This window comes from Oncorhynchus mykiss, chromosome 3, assembly GCF_057628025.1.
Source record: "Oncorhynchus mykiss isolate SJ-2025 chromosome 3, ASM5762802v1, whole genome shotgun sequence".
NCBI lineage: Eukaryota > Metazoa > Chordata > Actinopteri > Salmoniformes > Salmonidae > Oncorhynchus > Oncorhynchus mykiss.
The window spans coordinates 96491983-96516525 of NC_143024.1; the positions used below are offsets into that span (position 1 = coordinate 96491983).

The 24543-nt window shown below is 43.6% G+C and overlaps 1 protein-coding gene across 1 annotated transcript in view; it reads right to left on the reverse strand.

Annotated features, from left to right (window-relative positions):
• The window catches only part of LOC110504983 (bone morphogenetic protein receptor type-2), an 88741-nt gene that overhangs the window by 31423 nt on the left and 32775 nt on the right, over positions 1-24543 (reverse strand). The window contains exons 4-5 of the mRNA XM_090230753.1: positions 15816-16015; positions 13871-14101 (exon numbers count right to left, since the gene is read on the reverse strand). Coding sequence (XP_090086879.1) covers positions 13871-14101; positions 15816-16015 — 431 coding nt within the window. The remainder of the gene's footprint in view (positions 1-13870; positions 14102-15815; positions 16016-24543) is intronic.

Below are 24543 nucleotides of genomic sequence, written 5' to 3' on the forward strand. Positions count from 1 at the left end.
GTTAAAGTAGAGGAGGATGAGGAAAGGAGAGGTCACTTCCCACCAGAGTTAAAGTAGAGGAGGATGAGGAAAGGAGAGGTCGGCTGTCAGCCCACTTCCCACCAGAGTTAAAGTAGAGGAGGATGAGGAAAGGAGAGGTCGGCTGTCAGCCCACTTCCCACCAGAGTTAAAGTAGAGGAGGATGAGGAAAGGAGAGGTCGGCTGTCAGCCCATTTCCCACCAGAGTTAAAGTAGAGGAGGAGGAGGAGGAGGAGGAGGGAGGAGAAGAGGAGAAGGTGGAAGAGGAGGGAGAAGAGGAGGAGGAGGAGGGAGAAGAGGAGAAGGTGGAAGAGGAGGGAGAAGAGGAACGGGAGGAGGAGGAGAGAGAAGAGGAGGAGGTGGAAGAGGAGGGAGAAGAGGAAGGGGAGGAGGAGGAGGGAGAAGAGGTGAAGGTGGAAGTGGAGGGAGAAGAGGAAGGGGAGGAGGAGGGAGGAGAAGAGGAAGGGGAGAAGGAGGATGAGGAAGAGGAGGGAGAAGAGGAAGGGGAGCAAGAGAATGATGCGGGGGAAAAGCAATAGGAAAGGGGAGGAAGAGGATGAGGAGGAGCGGTAAGAAAGGGAAAAGAGGAAGAGGAGGGAAAAGAGGAAGGGTAGGAAGAGGGAGAGTTACAGACGTGCTCAAAGTGAGCTGCTGACTTATTTCAGTTTTGTTGTGTTTTTAGAATGAGATAAACACTCAAATCTAAAAAAATAATTCAAGACAAGAAGTACCTTTGTCCATCAAATGAATAAGTTTTGACTCTCGCTAGCTAGCTACACCACAAAAACCTAGCCAGCAGACTAACAAGCTAGCCAGAAGAAACGAGCTAGAACAAACCTGGCAAGGGGAGTTAATGCAACTACATCAAACGACCAAACTGAGTGAGTCAACCAGAAACGAGCACGGACTCTAACTTTAAATATATCTTCTGGTTTTTTTTGTGTGTGTGTGAAAACGTTTCACTCAAAGTCTTGAACAGAAGCCAGATTGATTTTTTTTTTAAATGATCGTACAACAGACCACATTTATACCCTCCACTCTAATTGACAAACAAGTCAACCAAAACAAAGACACAATCTGCTCGTGTTTTCTAGACTTCAAGAAAGCATTTGATTCAACTTGGCACAAAGGTTTTTATATAAACTAATAGAAAGTGGTAATGGAGGGAAAACACTAAAAACAAATGTGTGGTTAAAACTGGCAACAAGCTTCTCTCAGTCTCTCAGGGACGTGGAGTGAAACAGGGCTGTCCAATAAGTCCAACACTATTTAACATCTAAATTAATGAATTGGCCAAAACATTACAAGAATCTGCAGCACCTGGTCTCACTCTACACAACCCTGAAATCAAGGCACCTGGTCTCACCCTACACAACACTGAAATCAAGGTTAACCACAAGTTCTGTCAGACCTGGGCTCTGACTGTTAACCACAAGTTCTGTCAGACCTGGGCTCTGACCGTTAATCAAAGGTTCTGTCTGACCTGGGCTCTGACCTGGCTGCCCAGAGAGCACAGTCTGGCTATAGAGACCGGTCGTCACAGACAAACCTGGCTGCCCAGAGAGGACAGTCTTGCTATAGAGACCAGTCGTCACAGACAAACCTGGCTGCCCAGAGAGGACAATCTGGCTATAGAGACCGGTCATCACAGACAAACCTGACTGCCCAGAGAGGACAGGCTGTGTTCACTCTGCTCCAGGGGAGAGGTAGAGACCAAGCTGCTTTCCTATTACACTGTGACAAATACTCAAATTAAAGAGAATATTTCTTTCCCAAAATTATCATTCAGTACAAAGAATTTGAAACTAAAAAATCAAATATTTATTGGGTGAAAAGCCAGACTGTGTACCTGAGGGACAGCCAGACTGTGTACCTGAGGGACAGCCAGAATGTCTACCTGAGGGGACAGCCAGAATGTCTACCTGAGGGACAGCCAGAATGTCTCCCTGAGGGGACAGCCATAATGTCTACCTGAGGGACAGCCAGACTGTGTACCTGAGGGACAGACAGAATGTCTACCTGAGGGGACAGCCAGAATGTCTACCTGAGGGACAGACAGAATGTCTACCTGAGGGGACAGCCAGAATGTCTACCTGAGGGGACAGCCAGAATGTCTACCTGAGGGACAGCCAGAATGTCTACCTGAGGGGACAGCCAGAATGTCGACCTGAGGGACAGCCAGAATGTCTACCTGAGGGGACAGCCAGAATGTCTACCTGAGGGACAGACAGAATGTCTACCTGAGGGGACAGCCAGAATGTCTACCTGAGGGACAGACAGAATGTCTACCTGAGGGACAGCCAGAATGTCTCCATGAGGGGACAGCCATAATGTCTACCTGAGGGACAGCCAGACTGTGTACCTGAGGGACAGCCAGAATGTCTACCTGAGGGGACAGCCAGAATGTCTACCTGAGGGACAGACAGAATGTCTACCTGAGGGGACAGCCAGAATGTCTACCTGAGGGACAGCCAGAATGTCTACCTGAGGGGACAGCCAGACTGTGTACCTGAGAGACAGCCAGAATGTCTACCTGAGGGGACAGCCAGAATGTCTACCTGAGGGGACAGCCAGAATGTCTACCTGAGGGACAGCCAGAATGTGTCCCTGAGGGACAGCCAGAATGTCTACCTGAGGGACAGCCAGACTGTTGAACAGCTTCTATTACCATCAGACTGTTGAACAGCTTCTATTACCATCAGACTGTTGAACAGCTTCTATCACCATCAGACTGTTGAACAGCTTCTATTACCATCAGACTGTTGAACAGCTTCTATTACCATCAGACTGTTGAACAGCTTCTATTACCATCAGACTGTTGAACAGCTTCGATTACCATCAGACTGTTGAACAGCTTCTATTACCAGACCATCAGACTGTTGAACATCTTCTATCACCAGACCATCAGACTGTTGAACAGCTTCTATTACCATCAGACTGTTGAACAGCTTCTATTACCATCAGACTGTTGAACAGCTTCGATTACCATCATACTGTTGAACAGCTTCTATCACCAGACCATCAGACTGTTGAACAGCTTCTATTACCATCAGACTGTTGAACAGCTTCTATTACCATCAGACTGTTGAACAGCTTCTATTACCATCAGACTGTTGAACAACTTCTATTACCATCAGACTGTTGAACAGCTTCTATTACCATCAGACTGTTGAACAGCTTCTATTACCATCAGACTGTTGAACAGCTTCTATCACCATCAGACTGTTGAACAGCTTCTATTACCATCAGACTGTTGAACAGCTTCTATTACCATCAGACTGTTGAACAGCTTCTATTACCATCAGACTGTTGAACAGCTTCGATTACCATCATACTGTTGAACAGCTTCTATTACCATCAGACTGTTGAACAGCTTCTATCACCATCAGACTGTTGAACAGCTTCTATCACCATCAGACTGTTGAACAGGTTCTAATACCATCAGACTGTTGAACAGCTTCTATTACCATCAGACTGTTGAACAGCTTCTATTACCAGATCATCAGACTGTTGAACAGCTTCTATTGCCAGACCATTAGACTGTTGAGCAGCTTCTATCACCATCAGACTGTTGCACAGCTTCTATTACCATCAGACTGTTGAACAGCTTCTATCACCATCAGACTGTTGAACAGCTTCTATTACCATCAGACTGTTGAACAGCTTCTATCACCATCAGACTGTTGAACAGCTTCTATTACCATCAGACTGTTGAACAGCTTCTATTACCATCAGACTGTTGAACAGCTTCTATCACCATCAGACTGTTAAACAGCTTCTATTACCATCAGACTGTTGAACAGCTTCTATCACCATCAGACTGTTGAACAGCTTCTATCACCATCAGACTGTTGAACAGCTTCTATTACCATCAGACTGTTGAACAGCTTCTATCACCATCAGACTGTTGAACAGCTTCTATTACCATCAGAATGTTGAACAGGTTCTAATACCATCAGACTGTTGAACAGCTTCTATTACCATCAGACTGTTGAACAGCTTCTATTACCATCAGACTGTTGAACAGCTTCTATCACTATCAGACTGTTAAACAGCTTCTATTACCATCAGACTGTTGAACAGCTTCTATTACCATCAGAATGTTGAACAGGTTCTAATACCATCAGACTGTTGAACAGCATCTATTACCATCAGACTGTTGAACAGCTTCTATCACCATCAGACTGCTGAACAGCTTCTATCACCAGACCATCAGACTGTTGAACAGCTTCTATCACCATCAGACTGATGAACAGCTTCTATCACCATCAGACTGATGAACAGCTTCTATTACCATCAGACTGTTGAACAGCTTCTATCACCAGACCATCAGACTGTTGAACAGCTTCTATTACCATCAGACTGTTGAACAGCTTCTATCACCATCAGACTGTTGAACAGCTTCTATCACCATCAGACTGTTGAACAGCTTCTATCACCATCAGACTGTTGAACAGCTTCTATCACCATCAGACTGTTGAACAGCTTCTATTACCAGACCATCAGACTGTTGAACAGCTTCTATTACCAGACCATCAGACTGTTGAACAGCTTCTATCACCATCAGACTGTTGAACAGCTTCTATCACCATCAGACTGTTGAACAGCTTCTATCACCATCAGACTGTTGAACAGCTTCTATCACCATCAGACTGTAGAACAGATTCTATCACCATCAGACTGTTGAACAGCTTCTATTACCATCAGACTGTTAAACAGCTTCTATTACCATCAGACTATTGAACAGCTTCTATCACCATCAGACTGTTGAACAGCTTCTATCACCATCAGACTGTTAAACAGCTTCTATTACCATCAGACTGTTAAACAGCTTCTATTACCATCAGACTGTTGAACAGCTTCTATTACCATCAGACTGTTAAACAGCTTCTATTACCATCAGACTGTTAAACAGCTTCTATCACCATCAGACTGTTGAACAGCTTCTATCACCATCAGACTGTTAAACAGCTTCTATTACCATCAGACTGTTGAACAGCTTCTATTACCATCAGACTGTTAAACAGCTTCTATTACCATCAGACTATTGAACAGCTTCTATCACCATCAGACTGTTGAACAGCTTCTATCACCATCAGACTGTTGAACAGCTTCTATCACCATCAGACTGTTGAACAGCTTCTATCACCATCAGACTGTTGAACAGCTTCTATTACCATCAGACTGTTGAACAGCTTCTATCACCATCAGACTGTTAAACAGCTTCTATCACCATCAGACTGTTGAACAGCTTCTATTACCATCAGACTGTTGAACAGCTTCTATCACCATCAGACTGTTGAAAAGCTTCTATTACCATCAGACTGTTGAACAGCTTCTATTACCATCAGACTGTTGAACAGCTTCTATCACCATCAGACTGTTGAACAGCTTCTATCACCATCATACTGTTGAACAGCTTCTATCACCATCAGACTGTTGAACAGATTCTATCACTATCAGACTGTTGAACAGCTTCGATTACCATCATACTGTTGAACAGCTTCTATTACCATCAGACTGTTGAACAGCTTCTATCACCATCAGACTGTTGAACAGCTTCTATCACCATCAGACTGTTGAACAGCTTCGATTACCATCATACTGTTGAACAGCTTCTATTACCATCAGACTGTTGAACAGCTTCTATCACCATCAGACTGTTGAACAGCTTCTATCACCATCAGACTGTTGAACAGGTTCTAATACCATCAGACTGTTGAACAGCTTCTATTACCATCAGACTGTTGAACAGCTTCTATTACCAGATCATCAGACTGTTGAACAGCTTCTATTGCCAGACCATTAGACTGTTGAGCAGCTTCTATCACCATCAGACTGTTGCACAGCTTCTATTACCATCAGACTGTTGAACAGCTTCTATCACCATCAGACTGTTGAACAGCTTCTATTACCATCAGACTGTTGAACAGCTTCTATCACCATCAGACTGTTGAACAGCTTCTATTACCATCAGACTGTTGAACAGGTTCTATTACCATCAGACTGTTGAACAGCTTCTATTACCATCAGACTGTTGAACAGCTTCTATCACCATCAGACTGTTAAACAGCTTCTATTACCATCAGACTGTTGAACAGCTTCTATCACCATCAGACTGTTGAACAGCTTCTATTACCATCAGAATGTTGAACAGGTTCTAATACCATCAGACTGTTGAACAGCTTCTATTACCATCAGACTGTTGAACAGCTTCTATTACCATCAGACTGTTGAACAGCTTCTATCACCATCAGACTGTTAAACAGGTTCTAATACCATCAGACTGTTGAACAGCTTCTATTACCATCAGACTGTTGAACAGCTTCTATCACCATCAGACTGTTGAACAGGTTCTAATACCATCAGACTGTTGAACAGCTTCTATTACCATCAGACTGTTGAACAGCTTCTATCACCATCAGACTGTTGAACAGGTTATATTACCATCAGACTGTTGAACAGCTTCTATCACCATCAGACTGCTGAACAGCTTCTATCACCAGACCATCAGACTGTTGAACAGCTTCTATCACCATCAGACTGATGAACAGCTTCTATCACCATCAGACTGATGAACAGCTTCTATTACCATCAGACTGTTGAACAGCTTCTATCACCATCAGACTGTTGAACAGCTTCTATCACCATCAGACTGTTGAACAGCTTCTATCATCATCAGACTGTTGAACAGCTTCTATCACCATCAGACTGTTGAACAGCTTCTATTACCAGACCATCAGACTGTTGAACAGCTTCTATCACCAGCAGACTGTTGAACAGCTTCTATTACCATCAGACTGTTAAACAGCTTCTATTACCTTCAGACTATTGAACAGCTTCTATCACCATCAGACTGTTGAACAGCTTCTATCACCATCAGACTGTTGAACAGCTTCTATCACCATCAGACTGTTGAACAGCTTCTATCACCATCAGACTGTTGAACAGCTTCTATCACCATCAGACTATTGAACAGCTTCTATTACCATCAGACTGTTGAACAGCTTCTATCACCATCAGACTGTTAAACAGCTTCTATCACCATCAGACTGTTGAACAGCTTCTATTACCATCAGACTGTTGAACAGCTTCTATCACCATCAGACTGTTAAACAGCTTCTATTACCATCAGACTGTTGAACAGGTTCTATCACCATCAGACTGATGAACAGCTTCTATCACCATCAGACTGATGAACAGCTTCTATTACCATCAGACTGTTGAACAGCTTCTATCACCAGACCATCAGACTGTTGAACAGCTTCTATTACCATCAGACTGTTGAACAGCTTCTATCACCATCAGACTGTTGAACAGCTTCTATCACCATCAGACTGTTGAACAGCTTCTATCACCATCAGACTGTTGAACAGCTTCTATCACCATCAGACTGTTGAACAGCTTCTATTACCAGACCATCAGACTGTTGAACAGCTTCTATTACCAGACCATCAGACTGTTGAACAGCTTCTATCACCATCAGACTGTTGAACAGCTTCTATCACCATCAGACTGTTGAACAGCTTCTATCACCATCAGACTGTTGAACAGCTTCTATCACCATCAGACTGTAGAACAGATTCTATCACCATCAGACTGTTGAACAGCTTCTATTACCATCAGACTGTTAAACAGCTTCTATTACCATCAGACTATTGAACAGCTTCTATCACCATCAGACTGTTGAACAGCTTCTATCACCATCAGACTGTTAAACAGCTTCTATTACCATCAGACTGTTAAACAGCTTCTATTACCATCAGACTGTTGAACAGCTTCTATTACCATCAGACTGTTAAACAGCTTCTATTACCATCAGACTGTTAAACAGCTTCTATCACCATCAGACTGTTGAACAGCTTCTATCACCATCAGACTGTTAAACAGCTTCTATTACCATCAGACTGTTGAACAGCTTCTATTACCATCAGACTGTTAAACAGCTTCTATTACCATCAGACTATTGAACAGCTTCTATCACCATCAGACTGTTGAACAGCTTCTATCACCATCAGACTGTTGAACAGCTTCTATCACCATCAGACTGTTGAACAGCTTCTATCACCATCAGACTGTTGAACAGCTTCTATTACCATCAGACTGTTGAACAGCTTCTATCACCATCAGACTGTTAAACAGCTTCTATCACCATCAGACTGTTGAACAGCTTCTATTACCATCAGACTGTTGAACAGCTTCTATCACCATCAGACTGTTGAAAAGCTTCTATTACCATCAGACTGTTGAACAGCTTCTATTACCATCAGACTGTTGAACAGCTTCTATCACTATCAGACTGTTGAACAGCTTCTATCACCATCAGACTGTTGAACAGCTTCTATCACCATCAGACTGTTGAACAGATTCTATCACTATCAGACTGTTGAACAGCTTCGATTACCATCATACTGTTGAACAGCTTCTATTACCATCAGACTGTTGAACAGCTTCTATCACCATCAGACTGTTGAACAGCTTCTATCACCATCAGACTGTTGAACAGCTTCGATTACCATCATATTGTTGAACAGCTTCTATTACCATCAGACTGTTGAACAGCTTCTATCACCATCAGACTGTTGAACAGCTTCTATCACCATCAGACTGTTGAACAGGTTCTAATACCATCAGACTGTTGAACAACTTCTATTACCATCAGACTGTTGAACAGCTTCTATTACCAGATCATCAGACTGTTGAACAGGTTCTATTGCCAGACCATTAGACTGTTGAGCAGCTTCTATCACCATCAGACTGTTGCACAGCTTCTATTACCATCAGACTGTTGAACAGCTTCTATCACCATCAGACTGTTGAACAGCTTCTATTACCATCAGACTGTTGAACAGCTTCTATCACCATCAGACTGTTGAACAGCTTCTATTACCATCAGACTGTTGAACAGGTTCTATTACCATCAGACTGTTGAACAGCTTCTATTACCATCAGACTGTTGAACAGCTTCTATCACCATCAGACTGTTAAACAGCTTCTATTACCATCAGACTGTTGAACAGCTTCTATCACCATCAGACTGTTGAACAGCTTCTATTACCATCAGAATGTTGAACAGGTTCTAATACCATCAGACTGTTGAACAGCTTCTATTACCATCAGACTGTTGAACAGCTTCTATTACCATCAGACTGTTGAACAGCTTCTATCACCATCAGACTGTTAAACAGGTTCTAATACCATCAGACTGTTGAACAGCTTCTATTACCATCAGACTGTTGAACAGCTTCTATCACCATCAGACTGTTGAACAGGTTCTAATACCATCAGACTGTTGAACAGCTTCTATTACCATCAGACTGTTGAACAGCTTCTATCACCATCAGACTGTTGAACAGGTTATATTACCATCAGACTGTTGAACAGCTTCTATCACCATCAGACTGCTGAACAGCTTCTATCACCAGACCATCAGACTGTTGAACAGCTTCTATCACCATCAGACTGATGAACAGCTTCTATCACCATCAGACTGATGAACAGCTTCTATTACCATCAGACTGTTGAACAGCTTCTATCACCATCAGACTGTTGAACAGCTTCTATCACCATCAGACTGTTGAACAGCTTCTATCATCATCAGACTGTTGAACAGCTTCTATCACCATCAGACTGTTGAACAGCTTCTATTACCAGACCATCAGACTGTTGAACAGCTTCTATCACCAGCAGACTGTTGAACAGCTTCTATTACCATCAGACTGTTAAACAGCTTCTATTACCTTCAGACTATTGAACAGCTTCTATCACCATCAGACTGTTGAACAGCTTCTATCACCATCAGACTGTTGAACAGCTTCTATCACCATCAGACTGTTGAACAGCTTCTATCACCATCAGACTGTTGAACAGCTTCTATCACCATCAGACTATTGAACAGCTTCTATTACCATCAGACTGTTGAACAGCTTCTATCACCATCAGACTGTTAAACAGCTTCTATCACCATCAGACTGTTGAACAGCTTCTATTACCATCAGACTGTTGAACAGCTTCTATCACCATCAGACTGTTAAACAGCTTCTATTACCATCAGACTGTTGAACAGGTTCTATTACCATCAGACTGTTGAACAGGTTCTAATACCATCAGACTGTTGAAGAGCTTCTATTACCATCAGACTGTTGAACAGCTTCTATTACCATCAGACTGTTGAACAGCTTCTATCACCATCAGACTGTTAAACAGCTTCTATTACCATCAGACTGTTGAACAGCTTCTATCACCATCAGACTGTTGAACAGCTTCTATTACCATCAGAATGTTGAACAGGTTCTAATACCATCAGACTGTTGAACAGCTTCTATTACCATCAGACTGTTGAACAGCTTCTATTACCATCAGACTGTTGAACAGCTTCTATCACCATCAGACTGTTAAACAGCTTCTATTACCATCAGACTGTTGAACAGCTTCTATCACCATCAGACTGTTGAACAGCTTCTATTACCATCAGAATGTTGAACAGGTTCTAATACCATCAGACTGTTGAACAGCTTCTATTACCATCAGACTGTTGAACAGCTTCTATCACCATCAGACTGTTGAACAGCTTATATTACCATCAGACTGTTGAACAGCTTCTATCACCATCAGACTGCTGAACAGCTTCTATCACCAGACCATCAGACTGTTGAACAGCTTCTATCACCATCAGACTGATGAACAGCTTCTATCACCATCAGACTGATGAACAGCTTCTATTACCATCAGACTGTTGAACAGCTTCTATCACCATCAGACTGTTGAACAGCTTCTATCACCAGACCATCAGACTGTTGAACAGCTTCTATTACCATCAGACTGTTGAACAGCTTCTATTACCATCAGACTGTTGAACAGCTTCTATCACCAGACCATCAGACTGTTGAACAGCTTCTATTACCATCAGACTGTTGAACAGCTTCTATCACCATCAGACTGTTGAACAGCTTCTATTACCAGACCATCAGACTGTTGAACAGCTTCTATCACCAGACCATCACTGTTGAACAGCTTCTATCACCAGCAGACTGTTGAACAGCTTCTATTACCATCAGACTGTTAAACAGCTTCTATTACCATCAGACTGTTGAACAGCTTCTATCACCATCAGACTGTTGAACAGCTTCTATCACCAGACCATCAGACTGTTGAACAGCTTCTATCACCAGCAGACTGTTGAACAGCTTCTATTACCATCAGACTGTTGAACAGCTTCTATCACCATCAGACTGTTGAACAGCTTCTATTACCATCAGACTGTTAAACAGCTTCTATTACCATCAGGCTGTTGAACAGCTTCTATCACCAGCAGACTGTTGAACAGCTTCTATCACCATCAGACTGTTGAACAGCTTCTATTACCATCAGACTGTTGAACAGCTTCTATTACCATCAGACTGTTGAACAGCTTCTATTACCATCAGACTGTTGAACAGCTTCTATCACCATCAGACTGTTGAACAGCTTCTATTACCATCAGACAGTTGAACAGCTTCTATTACCATCAGACTGTTGAACAGCTTCTATCACCATCAGACTGTTGAACAGCTTCTATTACCAGACCATCAGACTGTTGAACAGCTTCTATCACCATCAGACTGTTGAACAGCTTCTATTACCATCAGACTGTTGAACAGCTTCTATCACCATCAGACTGTTGAACAGCTTCTATCACCATCAGACTGTTGAACAGCTTCTATTACCATCAGACTGTTGAACAGCTTCTATTACCATCAGACTGTTGAACAGCTTCTATCACCATCAGACTGTTAAACAGCTTCTATTACCATCAGACTGTTGAACAGCTTCTATTACCATCAGACTGTTGAACAGCTTCTATCACCATCAGACTGTTAAACAGCTTCTATTACCATCAGACTGTTGAACAGCTTCTATTACCATCAGACTGTTGAACAGTTTCTATTACCATCAGACTGTTGAACAGCTTCTATCTATCTAAGATTTAGGGATCATGTGAGGGTAATACTCTATGAATTTTATAATTAGGCATGTGAAGGCATGTGAACCTTTGGATTATTGTGATAACTCCCGACTAAAGGTTGTTCTATATAATTCTCCTTTGCTAGCTAGCTGGCCAACTAAAGCTAACATACGATCGCGTCAAATAGCTGAAAAGATATATGCAAACTATGTACACGGTCATTTGTTTTACCTTTGTTTCTATTGTTGCCATTTCTTATATCCATTATAATGATCCTGATAAATCAATTCACCTGGATCAGAGAAGCTGTCAGTCTCTTCACATTCCTTCTCTCTATGGCAAGGTGGACATCACATAACAAAAACCTGCAACATCTAGCACAGGGGCAGACCGGCAACATAGGGAGGCTTATGTATTGCCCCATGCTTTTTTCTGGGAGAGAGTGGATGAAGTTTATGAATGTATGGCTGTGATGTGGGACAGTGGATGAAGTTTATGAATGTATGGCTGGGCTGCGGGACAGTGAATGAAGTTTATGAATGCATGGCTGGGCTGTGGGACAGTGGATGAAGTTTATGAATGTATGGCCGGGCTGCGGGACAATGGATGAAGTTTATGAATGTATGGCTGGGCTGTGGGACAGTGGATGAAGTTCATGAATGTATGGCTGGGCTGCGGGACTGTGGATGAGGTTTATAAATGCCTGGCAGGGCTGCGGGACAGTGGATGAAGTTTATGAATGTATGGCTGGGCTGCGGGACAGTGGATGAAGTTTATAAATGCCTGGCTGGGCTGTGGGACAGTGGATGAAGTTAATGAATGTATGGCTGGGCTGTGGGACAGTGGATGCATCTTGATAATTAAAATAGAACTGTTACACAGGGATTATGGTGAATAACTCCCTGGTATCAACCAATGACAATCCATGATCCAAACAACAGGTCTTATAATAGTATAGAACATATAGAGGATGACAGTGGTGAAAGACAGACTGTGTCAAAGGACAGGAGACTGGATTTGAACATATGCTGACACCAGAGGCTGTGGCATTACCCCTAGACCAGCCAGGCCACAGTGGGTACAGTACTCACATGAGGGTAATATCCCAGCCAGGCCAGTGGGTACAGTACTCACATGAGGGTAATATCCCAGGCAGGCCAGTGGGTACAGTACTCACATGAGGGTAATATCCCAGCCAGGCCAGTGGGTACAGTACTCACATGAGGGTAATATCCCAGCCAGGCCAGTGGGTACAGTACTCACATGAGGGTAATATTCCAGCCAGGCCAGTGGGTACAGTACTCACATGAGGGTAATATTCCATGACCCGTAGGTACAGTACTCACATGAGGGTAATATTCCATGACCAGTAGGTACAGTACTCACATGAGGGTAATTCCATGACCCGTAGGTACAGTACTCACATGAGGGTAATATTCCAGCCAGGCCAGTGGGTACAGTACTCACATGAGGGTAATATTCCATGACCCGTAGGTACAGTACTCACATGAGGGTAATATTCCATGACCAGTAGGTACAGTACTCACATGAGGGTAATATTCCATGACCAGTAGGTACAGTACTCACATGAGGGTAATATTCCATGACCAGTAGGTACAGTACTCACATGAGGGTAATATTCCATGACCAGTAGGTACAGTACTCACATGAGGGTAATATTCCATGACCAGTAGGTACAGTACTCACATGAGGGTAATTCCATGACCCGTAGGTACAGTACTCACATGAGGGTAATATTCCAGCCAGGCCAGTGGGTACAGTACTCACATGAGGGTAATATTCCATGACCCGTAGGTACAGTACTCACATGAGGGTAATATTCCATGACCAGTAGGTACAGTACTCACATGAGGGTAATATTCCATGACCAGTAGGTACAGTACTCACATGAGGGTAATATTCCATGACAAGTAGGTACTCCACGCGTCCATCGGCTGTGAGTCTCTCGTCTCCTACGATGAAGCGTGCGATGTTATCGTGCTCCAGAAGTGGGACACGGTAGATGGCTCGCTCGTTGACAAAGTTCAGCCGGTTCTGGTAGGAGAACACCTTGACCGCCACGGGACGCTCGTCTAAAGAACCTTTATACACTGAGCCATACCGCCCACGACCAATCAACTGGGAGAGAGAAAGAGACAGAGAGTGAGAGTGGAAGAGAGAGGGGCGAGGGAGAGAGGAAGAGAGAGGGGAGAGGGAGAGAGTAAGAGAGAAGGAGGGGGAGAGAGGAAGAGAGATAGAGGGAGAGAGAGGAATGGGCCATCCATTATAAGCTAGTAAGGTGATAACACTGCCATTCTAGTCTCACCTCTAGGAGTTTAAAGGTCAACTCAACTCCACGTTCAGCACAACACCAGTGTCTACATACTGTATGACATCATCAATAAAAAAACATTGTCAAACACTATGAGATTCGCGGTGTCCTGGAGAGCAAGAAAACGACCCTCCTCTCTGGCTAGAGAGAAACGACCCTCCTCCCTGGCTAGAGAGAAACGACCCTCCTCCCTGGCTAGAGAGAAACGACCCTCCTCTCTGGCTAGAGAGAAACGACCCTCCTCCCTGGCTAGAGAGAAACGACCCTCCTCTCTGGCTAGAGAGAAACGACCCTCCTCTCTGGCTAGAGAGAAACGACCCTCCTCTCTGGCTACAGAGAAACAACCCTCAAATCTCTGGCTACAGAGAAACGACCCTCAACTCTCTGGCTACAAAGAAACGACCCTCAACTCTCTGGCTACAAAGAAACAACCCTCAACTCTCTAGCTACAAAGAAGCGACCCTCAACTCTCTGGCTACAAAGAAACAACCCTCAACTCTCTGGCTACAAAGAAACATCCCTCAACCCTCTGGCTACAAAGAAACAACCCTCCCCCCTGGCTCCAAAGAAACGATCCTCCCCTCTGGCTCCAAAAAAACGACCATCCCTCTGCCTAGAAACGACCATCCCTCTGCCTAGAAACGACCCTCCCTCTGGCTAGAGAGAAACGACCCTCCTCCCTGGCTAGAGAGAAACGACCCTCCCTCTGGCTAGAGAGAAACGACCCTCCTCTCTGGCTAGAGAGAAACGACCCTCCTCTCTGGCTAGAGAGAAACGACCCTACTCTCTGGCTAGAGAGAAACGACCCTCAACTCTCTGGCTACAAAGAAACAACCCTCAACTCTCTGGCTACAAAGAAACATCCCTCAACCCTCTGGCTACAAAGAAACTACCCTCCCCTCTGGCTACAAAGAAACGACCCTCCCCTCTGGCTCCAAAGAAACGACCATCCCTCTGCCTAGAAACGACCATCCCTCTGCCTAGAAACGACCCTCCCTCTGCCTAGAAACGACCCTCCCTCTGCCTAGAAACGACCCTCCCTCTGCCTAGAAACGACCCTCCCTCTGCCTAGAAACGACCCTCCCTCTGCCTAGAAACAACCCTCCCTCTGCCTAGAAACGACCCTCCCTCTGCCTAGAAACGACCCTCCCTCTGGATAGAAAGAACATTTTTACAGGACCTTTCTTCTTCTCTTTTTAACCCCAGTTTATAGAAACATGTTTTCACATATGTAGACACTGGTATGGTGCTGGAGAGAATGAATACGAGGTTGAAAAGTGGTGGAGTTGTCCTTTAATGCTGTCCTGGTCGAGGCTGGGTTCTGAGGCTGCTGCCTCCATCCATCATGTCATGCCATAATAACCCTAACCACTAGTAACAGCAACCCTAAGTACTACAACACCACTACTCACCTCTAGTAGTCGAGGCTGGGTTCTGAGGCTGCAGCCTCCATCATGTCATGTCATAATAACCCTAACCACTAGTAACAGCAACCCTAAGTACTACAACACCACTACTCACCTCTAGTAGTTTAAGGCTGTCCAGGTCGAGGCTGGGTTCTGAGGCTGCGGCCTCCATCATGTCCATGTTGTGTAGTCCCTGTTTCCTGTCTCCACTCAGCATGCGGTACCCGAAGAACAGCGCCACGATCAGCACTGCTACTATGGAGACAGACGCCAAGGCAATCACGATGGTCTCCTCGCGGTACAGCGGCCGCGGGTCTGGGGATGATGACATCACAGGGTCAGAGGATGACATCACACAGCAGGGGTCAGAGGTTAGGGGTCAGAGTTGGTTAGGGGCAGGTACGGAGATCCTTTCCATTTCAGGATCATAGCACCATACAGAGATAAACATAGCTTGGTCTACAGACTTGGTCTACAGAAGGTAAATGTTTCTCCTTCAGAGAGCCAGTTCACCTTGCTTACGATGTGCATCACTCTCTAATATTCACCCATTCACTCACTTCACATACTGAACTAACTAAACTAATGAACACTTTCAGGAACAGCAGTCAACAGGGGGGATCTTCAAGAGATCTCCTGTCCTCCGGTCTTTAATATCAAACATGAGTGTCACGTTCTGGCCTTAGTTCCTTTGTTTTGTCTTTGTTTTAGTATGGTCAGGGCGTGAGTTGGGGTGGGCAGTCTATGTTCTTTTTTCTATGATTTGGTATTTCTGTGTTTGGCCTGGTATGGTTCTCAATCAGAGGCAGCTGTCAATCGTTGTCCCTGATTGAGAACCATACTTCGGTAGCCTGGTTTCACCTTTGAGTTGTGGGTGATTATTTTCTGTTCTGTGTTTTGCTTCACCGTTCAGGACTTTTCATTTTTGTCGTTTTATTGTTTTTGTTCAAGTGTTCGGTATTCAATACAATATGGACACTTACCACGCTGCGCATTGGTCTGACATTTCTTACTCCTCATCAGAGGAGGACGAAGACAAGCGTTACAATGAGATACAACTCAGTGTGACATCATACACACAGACTCACTACTACTGTCTACTCCTAGGCCGTCATTGAAAATAAGAATTTGTTCTTAACTGACTTGCCTAGTTAAATAAAGGTAAAATAAAATACCAACAGATAGAACTCACTACTACTGTCTACCAACAGATAGAACTCACTACTACTGTCTACTAAAAGATATAACTCACTACTACTGTCTACTAAAAGATATAACTCACTACTACTGTCTACCAACAGATATAACTCACTACTACTGTCTACTAACAGATATAACTCACTACTACTGTCTACCAACAGATATAACTCACTACTACTGTCTACCAACAGATATAACTCTCTACTACTGTCTACTAAGAGATATAACTCACTACTACTGTCTACTAACATATATAACTCACTACTACTGTCTACTAACACATATAACTCACTACTACTGTCTACCAACAGATATAACTCACTACTACTGTCTACCAACAGATATAATTCACTACTACTGTCTACCAACAGATATAACTCACTACTACTGTCTACCAACAGATATAACTCACTACTACTGTCTACTAACAGATATAACTCACTACTACTGTCTACCAACAGATATAACTCACTACTACTGTCTACCAACAGATATAACTCTCTACTACTGTCTACTAAGAGATATAACTCACTACTACTGTCTACCAACAGATATAACTCACTACTACTGTCTACTAACAGATATAACTCACTACTACTGTCTACCAACAGATATAACTCACTACTACTGTCTACCAACAGATATAACTCTCTACTACTGTCTACTAAGAGATATAACTCACTACTACTGTCTACTAACATATATAACTCACTACTACTGTCTACTAACACATATAACTCACTACTACTGTCTACCAACAGATATAACTCACTACTACTGTCTACCAACAGATATAATTCACTACTACTGTCTACCAACAGATATAACTCACTACTACTGTCTACCAACAGATATAACTCACTACTACTGTCTACTAACAGATATAACTCACTACTACTGTCTACCAACAGATATAACTCACTACGACTGTCTACCAACAGATATAACTCACTACTACTGTCTACTAAAAGATATAACTCACTACTACTGTCTACTAAAAGATATAACTCACTACTACTGTCTACCAACAGATATACCTCACTACTACTGTCTACCAACAGATATAACTCACTACTACTGTCTACCAACAGATATAACTCACTACTACTGTCTACCAACAGATATAACTCACTACTACTGTCTACTAACAGATGTAACTCACTACTACTGTCTACCAACAGATGTAACTCACTACTACTGTCTACTAACAGATATACCTCACTACTACTGTCTACTAACAGATATAACTCACTACTACTGTCTACTAACATATATAACTCACTACTACTGTCTACTAACACATATAACTCACTACTACTGTCTACCAACAGATATAACTCACTACTACTGTCTACCAACAGATATAACTCACTACTACTGTCTACCAACAGATATAACTCACTACTACTGTCTACCAACAGATATAACTCACTACTACTGTCTACCAACAGATATAACTCACTACTACTGTCTACTAACAGATATAACTAACTACTAATGTGTACTAAAATATATAACTCACTACTACTGTCTACCAACAGATATAACTCACTACTACTGTCTACCAACAGATTTAACTCACTACTACTGTCTACCAACAGATATAACTCACTACTACTGTCTACCAACAGATATAACTCACTACTACTGTCTACTAACAGATGTAACTCACTACTACTGTCTACCAACAGATGTAACTCACTACTACTGTCTACTAACAGATATACCTCACTACTACTGTCTACTAACAGATATAACTCACTACTACTGTCTACTAACATATATAACTCACTACTACTGTCTACTAACACATATAACTCACTACTACTGTCTACCAACAGATATAACTCACTACTACTGTCTACCAACAGATATAACTCACTACTACTGTCTACCAACAGATATAACTCACTACTACTGTCTACCAACAGATATAACTCACTACTACTGTCTACTAACAGATATAACTCACTACTACTGTCTACTAACAGATATACCTCACTACTACTGTCTACTAACAGATATAACTCACTACTACTGTCTACTAACATATATAACTCACTACTACTCTCTACTAACACATATAACTCACTACTACTGTCTACCAACAGATATAACTCACTACTACTGTCTACCAACAGATATAACTCACTACTACTGTCTACCAACAGATATAACTCACTACTACTGTCTACCAACAGATATAACTCACTACTACTGTCTACCAACAGATATAACTCACTACTACTGTCTACTAACAGATATAACTCACTACTACTGTCTACTAAAATATATAACTCACTACTACTGTCTACCAACATATATAACTCACTACTACTGTCTACCAACAGATAGAACTCACTACTACTGTCTACCAACAGATATAACTCACTACTACTGTCTACTAACAGATGTAACTCACTACTACTGTCTACCAACAGATGTAACTCACTACTACTGTCTACTAACAGATATACCTCACTACTACTGTCTACTAACAGATATAACTCACTACTACTGTCTACTAACATATATAACTCACTACTACTGTCTACTAACACATATAACTCACTACTACTGTCTACCAACAGATATAACTCACTACTACTGTCTACCAACAGATATAACTCACTACTACTGTCTACCAACAGATATAACTCACTACTACTGTCTACCAACAGATATAACTCACTACTACTGTCTACTAACAGATATAACTCACTACTACTGTCTACTAACATATATAACTCACTACTACTGTCTACTAACACATATAACTCACTACTACTGTCTACCAACAGATATAACTCACTACTACTGTCTACCAACAGATATAACTCACTACTACTGTCTACCAACAGATATAACTCACTACTACTGTCTACCAACAGATATAACTCACTACTACTGTCTACCAACATATATAACTCACTACTACTGTCTACTAACAGATATAACTCACTACTACTGTCTACAAACAGACACAGTTGAAGTCGGAAGTTTACATATACTTAGGTTGGAATAACTAAAACTCGTCTTTCAACCACTCCACTACATTTCTTGTTAACAAACTATAGTTTTGGCAAGTCGGTTAGGACATCTACTTTGTACATGACACAAGTAATTTTTCCAACAATTGTATCACAATTCCAGGGGGTCAGAAGATTACATACACTAAGTTGAATGTGTCTTTAAACAGATTGGAAAATTCCAGAAAATGATGTCATGGCTTTAGAAGCTTCTGATAAGCTAATTGACATCTTTTGAGTCAATTGGAGGTGTACCTGTGGATGTATTTCAAGGCCTACCTTCAAACTCAGTGCCTCTTTGCTTGACATCATGGGAAAATCAAAAGAAATCAGCCAAGACCTCAGAATAAAAACAGTGGCCTGAAGGTACCACGTTCATCTGTACAAACAACAGTACGAAAGTACAAACACCATGGGACCACGCATCCGTCATACCGCGCAGGAAGGAGACGCGTTCTGTCTCCTAGAGATGAACGTACTTTCCTGTCTTCCTCTGTTAGTTTAGGAAGGTTTGAAATTCTGAAAGAATGCCTCTGCTTTCTGCATAGCTAAAGGACTGTCTGAAGTAGAAAGTTCCTGATAAAAGTCTGTAAATATATTGTTTATTTCTTTATGATTGGTAATCAGCTTGGCTGTCTTATTTCAGATTCCACCGACTTGCCGATCTGTTTCTCTAGATTTCAATTGACTGCAGTTTTCCTGCCTTTTCACCAGATTCCTACCATCTCTGCTTCAGCCTGGGAATATTCAGCTTTTTTTTTACTGAATAAAGCATTCAGCTCGTATTTGGTTTTCATCAGGGTCATCAGAGAAATGTCTCCGTCTCCTCCTCCTCTCTCTCCGTCTAGGGGTAGAGAGGAGAGGAGAGGGATGGCGAGAGAGGAGAGTGATGGAGAGAGAAGAGGGGAATGGAGAGAGAGGAGAGGAATGGAGAGAGGAGAGGGGAATGGAGAGAGAGGAGAGGAATGGAGAGAGGAGAGCAGGAAGATGGAGAAGAGAGGGATGGAGAGACTCTACTGGCAGCGTAAAGGGTGACGGGGACTCTACTGGCAGCGTAAAGGGTGACGGGGACTCTACTGGCAGCGTAAAGGGTGACGGGGACTCTACTGGCAGCGTAAAGGGTGACGGGGACTCTACTGGCAGCGTAAAGGGTGACGGGGACTCTACTGGCAGCGTAAAGGGTGACGGGGACTCTACTGGCAGCGTATAGTGTGACGGGGACTCTACTGGCAGCGTAAAGGGGGAACGGGACTCTACTGGCAGCGTATAGTGTGACGGGGACTCTACTGGCAGCGTAAAGGGTGACGGGGACTCTACTGGCAGCGTAAAGGGGGAACGGGACTCTACTGGCAGCGTATAGTGTGACGGGGACTCTACTGGCAGCGTAAAGGGTGACGGGGACTCTACTGGCAGCGTAAAGGGTGACGGGGACTCTACTGGCAGCGTAAAGGGTGACGGGGACTCTACTGGCAGCGTATAGTGTGACGGGGACTCTACTGGCAGCGTAAAGGGTGACGGGGACTCTACTGGCAGCGTAAAGGGTGACGGGGACTCTACTGGCAGCGTAAAGGGTGACGGGAACTCTACTGGCAGCGTAAAGGGTGACGGGGACTCTACTGGCAGCGTAAAGGGTGACGGGGACTCTACTGGCAGCGTAAAGGGGGAATGGGACTCTACTGCTGGCAGCGTAAAGGGTGACGGGGACTCTACTGGCAGCATAAAGGGTGACGGGGACTCTACTGCTTGCAGCGTAAAGGGTGACGGGGACTCTGCTGCTGGCAGCGTAAAGGGTGACGGCAACTCTACTGGCAGCGTAAAGGGTGACGGGGACTCTACTGGCAGCGTAAAGGGTGACGGGGACTCTGCTGCTGGCAGCGTAAAGGGTGACGGGGACTCTACTGGCATGAAGAAGGACCTATTAGAAAAGCATGTTGGGAAAACAAGTGAATGTTCACTAGTTTACTCCAATTAGGGGAGGGGTGTAGACCTTAGTGAAATGCTTACTTACAAACCCTTAACCAACAATGCAGTTCAAGAAAAGTTAAAATATTTAAATAACACGATAACATAACAATTAGTTGATGTAATTTGTACATGTAGGTATTGGTAAAAATGCATAGATAATAAACAACGAGTAGCAGCAGTGTACAAAACAAATGGAAGGGGGGGGTCAATGTAAAAAGTCTGGTGGCCATTTGATGAATAGTTCAGCAGTCATATGGCTTGGGGGTAGAAGCTGTTCAGCAGTCTGATGGCTTGGGGGTAGAAGCTGTTCAGCAGTCTGATGGCTTGGAGGTAGAAGCTGTTCAGCAGTCTGATGGCTTGGAGGTAGAAGCTGTTCAGCAGTCTGATGGCTTGGGGGTAGAACCTGTTCAGCAGTCTGATGGCTTGGGGATAGAAGCTGTTCATCAGTCTGATGGCTTGGGGGTAGAAGCTGTTCATCAGTCTGATGGCTTGGGGGTAGAAGCTGTTCAGCAGTCATATGGCTTGGGGGTAGAAGCTGTTCATCAGTCTGATGGCTTGGGGGTAGAAGCTGTTCAGCAGTCTGATGGTTTGGGGGTAGAAGCTGTTCAGCAGTCTGATGGCTTGGGGGTAGAAGCTGTTCAGCAGTCATATGGCTTGGGGGTAGAAGCTGTTCATCAGTCTGATGGCTTGGGGGTAGAAGCTGTTCAGCAGTCTGATGGTTTGGGGGTAGAAGCTGTTCAGCAGTCTGATGGCTTGGGGGTAGAAGCTGTTCAGCAGTCTGATGGCTTGGGGGTAGAAGCTGTTCAGCAGTCTGATGGCTTGGAGGTAGAAGCTGTTCAGCAGTCTGATGGCTTGGAGGTAGAAGCTGTTCAGCAGTCTGATGGCTTGGGGGTAGAACCTGTTCAGCAGTCTGATGGCTTGGGGATAGAAGCTGTTCATCAGTCTGATGGCTTGGGGGTAGAAGCTGTTCATCAGTCTGATGGCTTGGGGGTAGAAGCTGTTCAGCAGTCATATGGCTTGGGGGTAGAAGCTGTTCATCAGTCTGATGGCTTGGGGGTAGAAGCTGTTCAGCAGTCTGATGGTTTGGGGGTAGAAGCTGTTCAGCAGTCTGATGGCTTGGGGGTAGAAGCTGTTCAGCAGTCATATGGCTTGGGGGTAGAAGCTGTTCATCAGTCTGATGGCTTGGGGGTAGAAGCTGTTCAGCAGTCTGATGGTTTGGGGGTAGAAGCTGTTCAGCAGTCTGATGGCTTGGGGGTAGAAGCTGTTCAGCAGTCTGATGGCTTGGGGGTAGAAGCTGTTCAGAAGTCATATGGCTTGGGGGTAGAAGCTGTTAAGGAGCCTTTTGGTCCTAGACTTGGTCCTCCGGTACCGCTTGCCGTGCATTAGCATAGTACTGGGTGGCAGGAAGTTTGACCCCAGTGATGTACTGGGCTGTACACACTGCCCTTTGTAGCGCTTTACGGTCAGATGCCAAGCAGTTGCCATACTAGGCGGTGATGCAACCGGTCAGGATGCTCTCGATGGTGCAGCTGTAGAACTTTAGGATCTTAGGACCCATGCCAAATCTTTTCAGTCTTCTGAGTGGTAAAAGGTTTTGTCGTACCCTCTTCATGACTGTCTTGGTGTGTTTGGACTAGAGGTCGACCGATTAATAGGAAGGGCCGATTTCAAGTTGTTGTTTTTTACACCTTTATTTAATCGGTATTTTGGGGCGCCGATTTGCCGATTTTTAAAATTTTTATATATACACCTTTATTTAACTAGGCAAGTCAGTTAAAAAAACATTCTTATTTCAACGACGGCCTAGGAACGGTGGATTAACTGCCTTGCTCAGGGGCAGAACGACAGATTTTCAACTTGTCAGCTCGGGGGATCCAATCTTGCAACCTTACAGTTAACAAGTCCAACGCAATAACGACCTGCCTCTCTCTCGTTGCACTCCACAAGGAGACTGCCTGTTACGCGAATGCAGTAAGCCAAGGTAAGTTGCTAGCTAGCATTAAACTTATCTTATAAAAAACAATCAATCACTAGTTAACTACACATGATGGATGGTATTACTAGATATTATCTAGCATGTCCTGCATTGCATATAATCTTACTGAGCATACAAGCATACAAATATCTAAGTTTCTGATTGAGCGGTGGTAGGCAGAAGCAGGCGCGTAAACGTTAATTCAAACAGCACTTTCGTGCGTTTTGCCAGCAGCTCTTCGTTGTGCGTCAAGCATTGCGCTGTCTATGACTTCAAGCCTATCAACTCCCGAGATGAGGCTGGTGTAACCGAAGTGAAATGGCTAGCTAGTTAGCGCGCGCTAATAGCGTTTCAAACGTCACTCGCTCCGAGCCTTCTAGTAGTTGTTCCCCTTGCTCTGCATGGGTGAATGCTGCTTCGATGGTGGCTGTTGTCGTTGTGTTGCTGGTTCGAGCCCAGGGAGGAGCAAGGAGAGGGACGGAAGCTATACTGCTACACTGGCAATACGAAAGTGCCTATAAGAACATCCAATAGTCAAAAGTTAATGAAATACAAATGGTATAGAGAGAAATAGTCCTATAATTCCTATAATAACTACAACCTAAAATTTCTTACCTGGGAATATTGAAGACTCATGTTAAAAGGAACCACCAGCTTTCATGTGTTCTCATGTT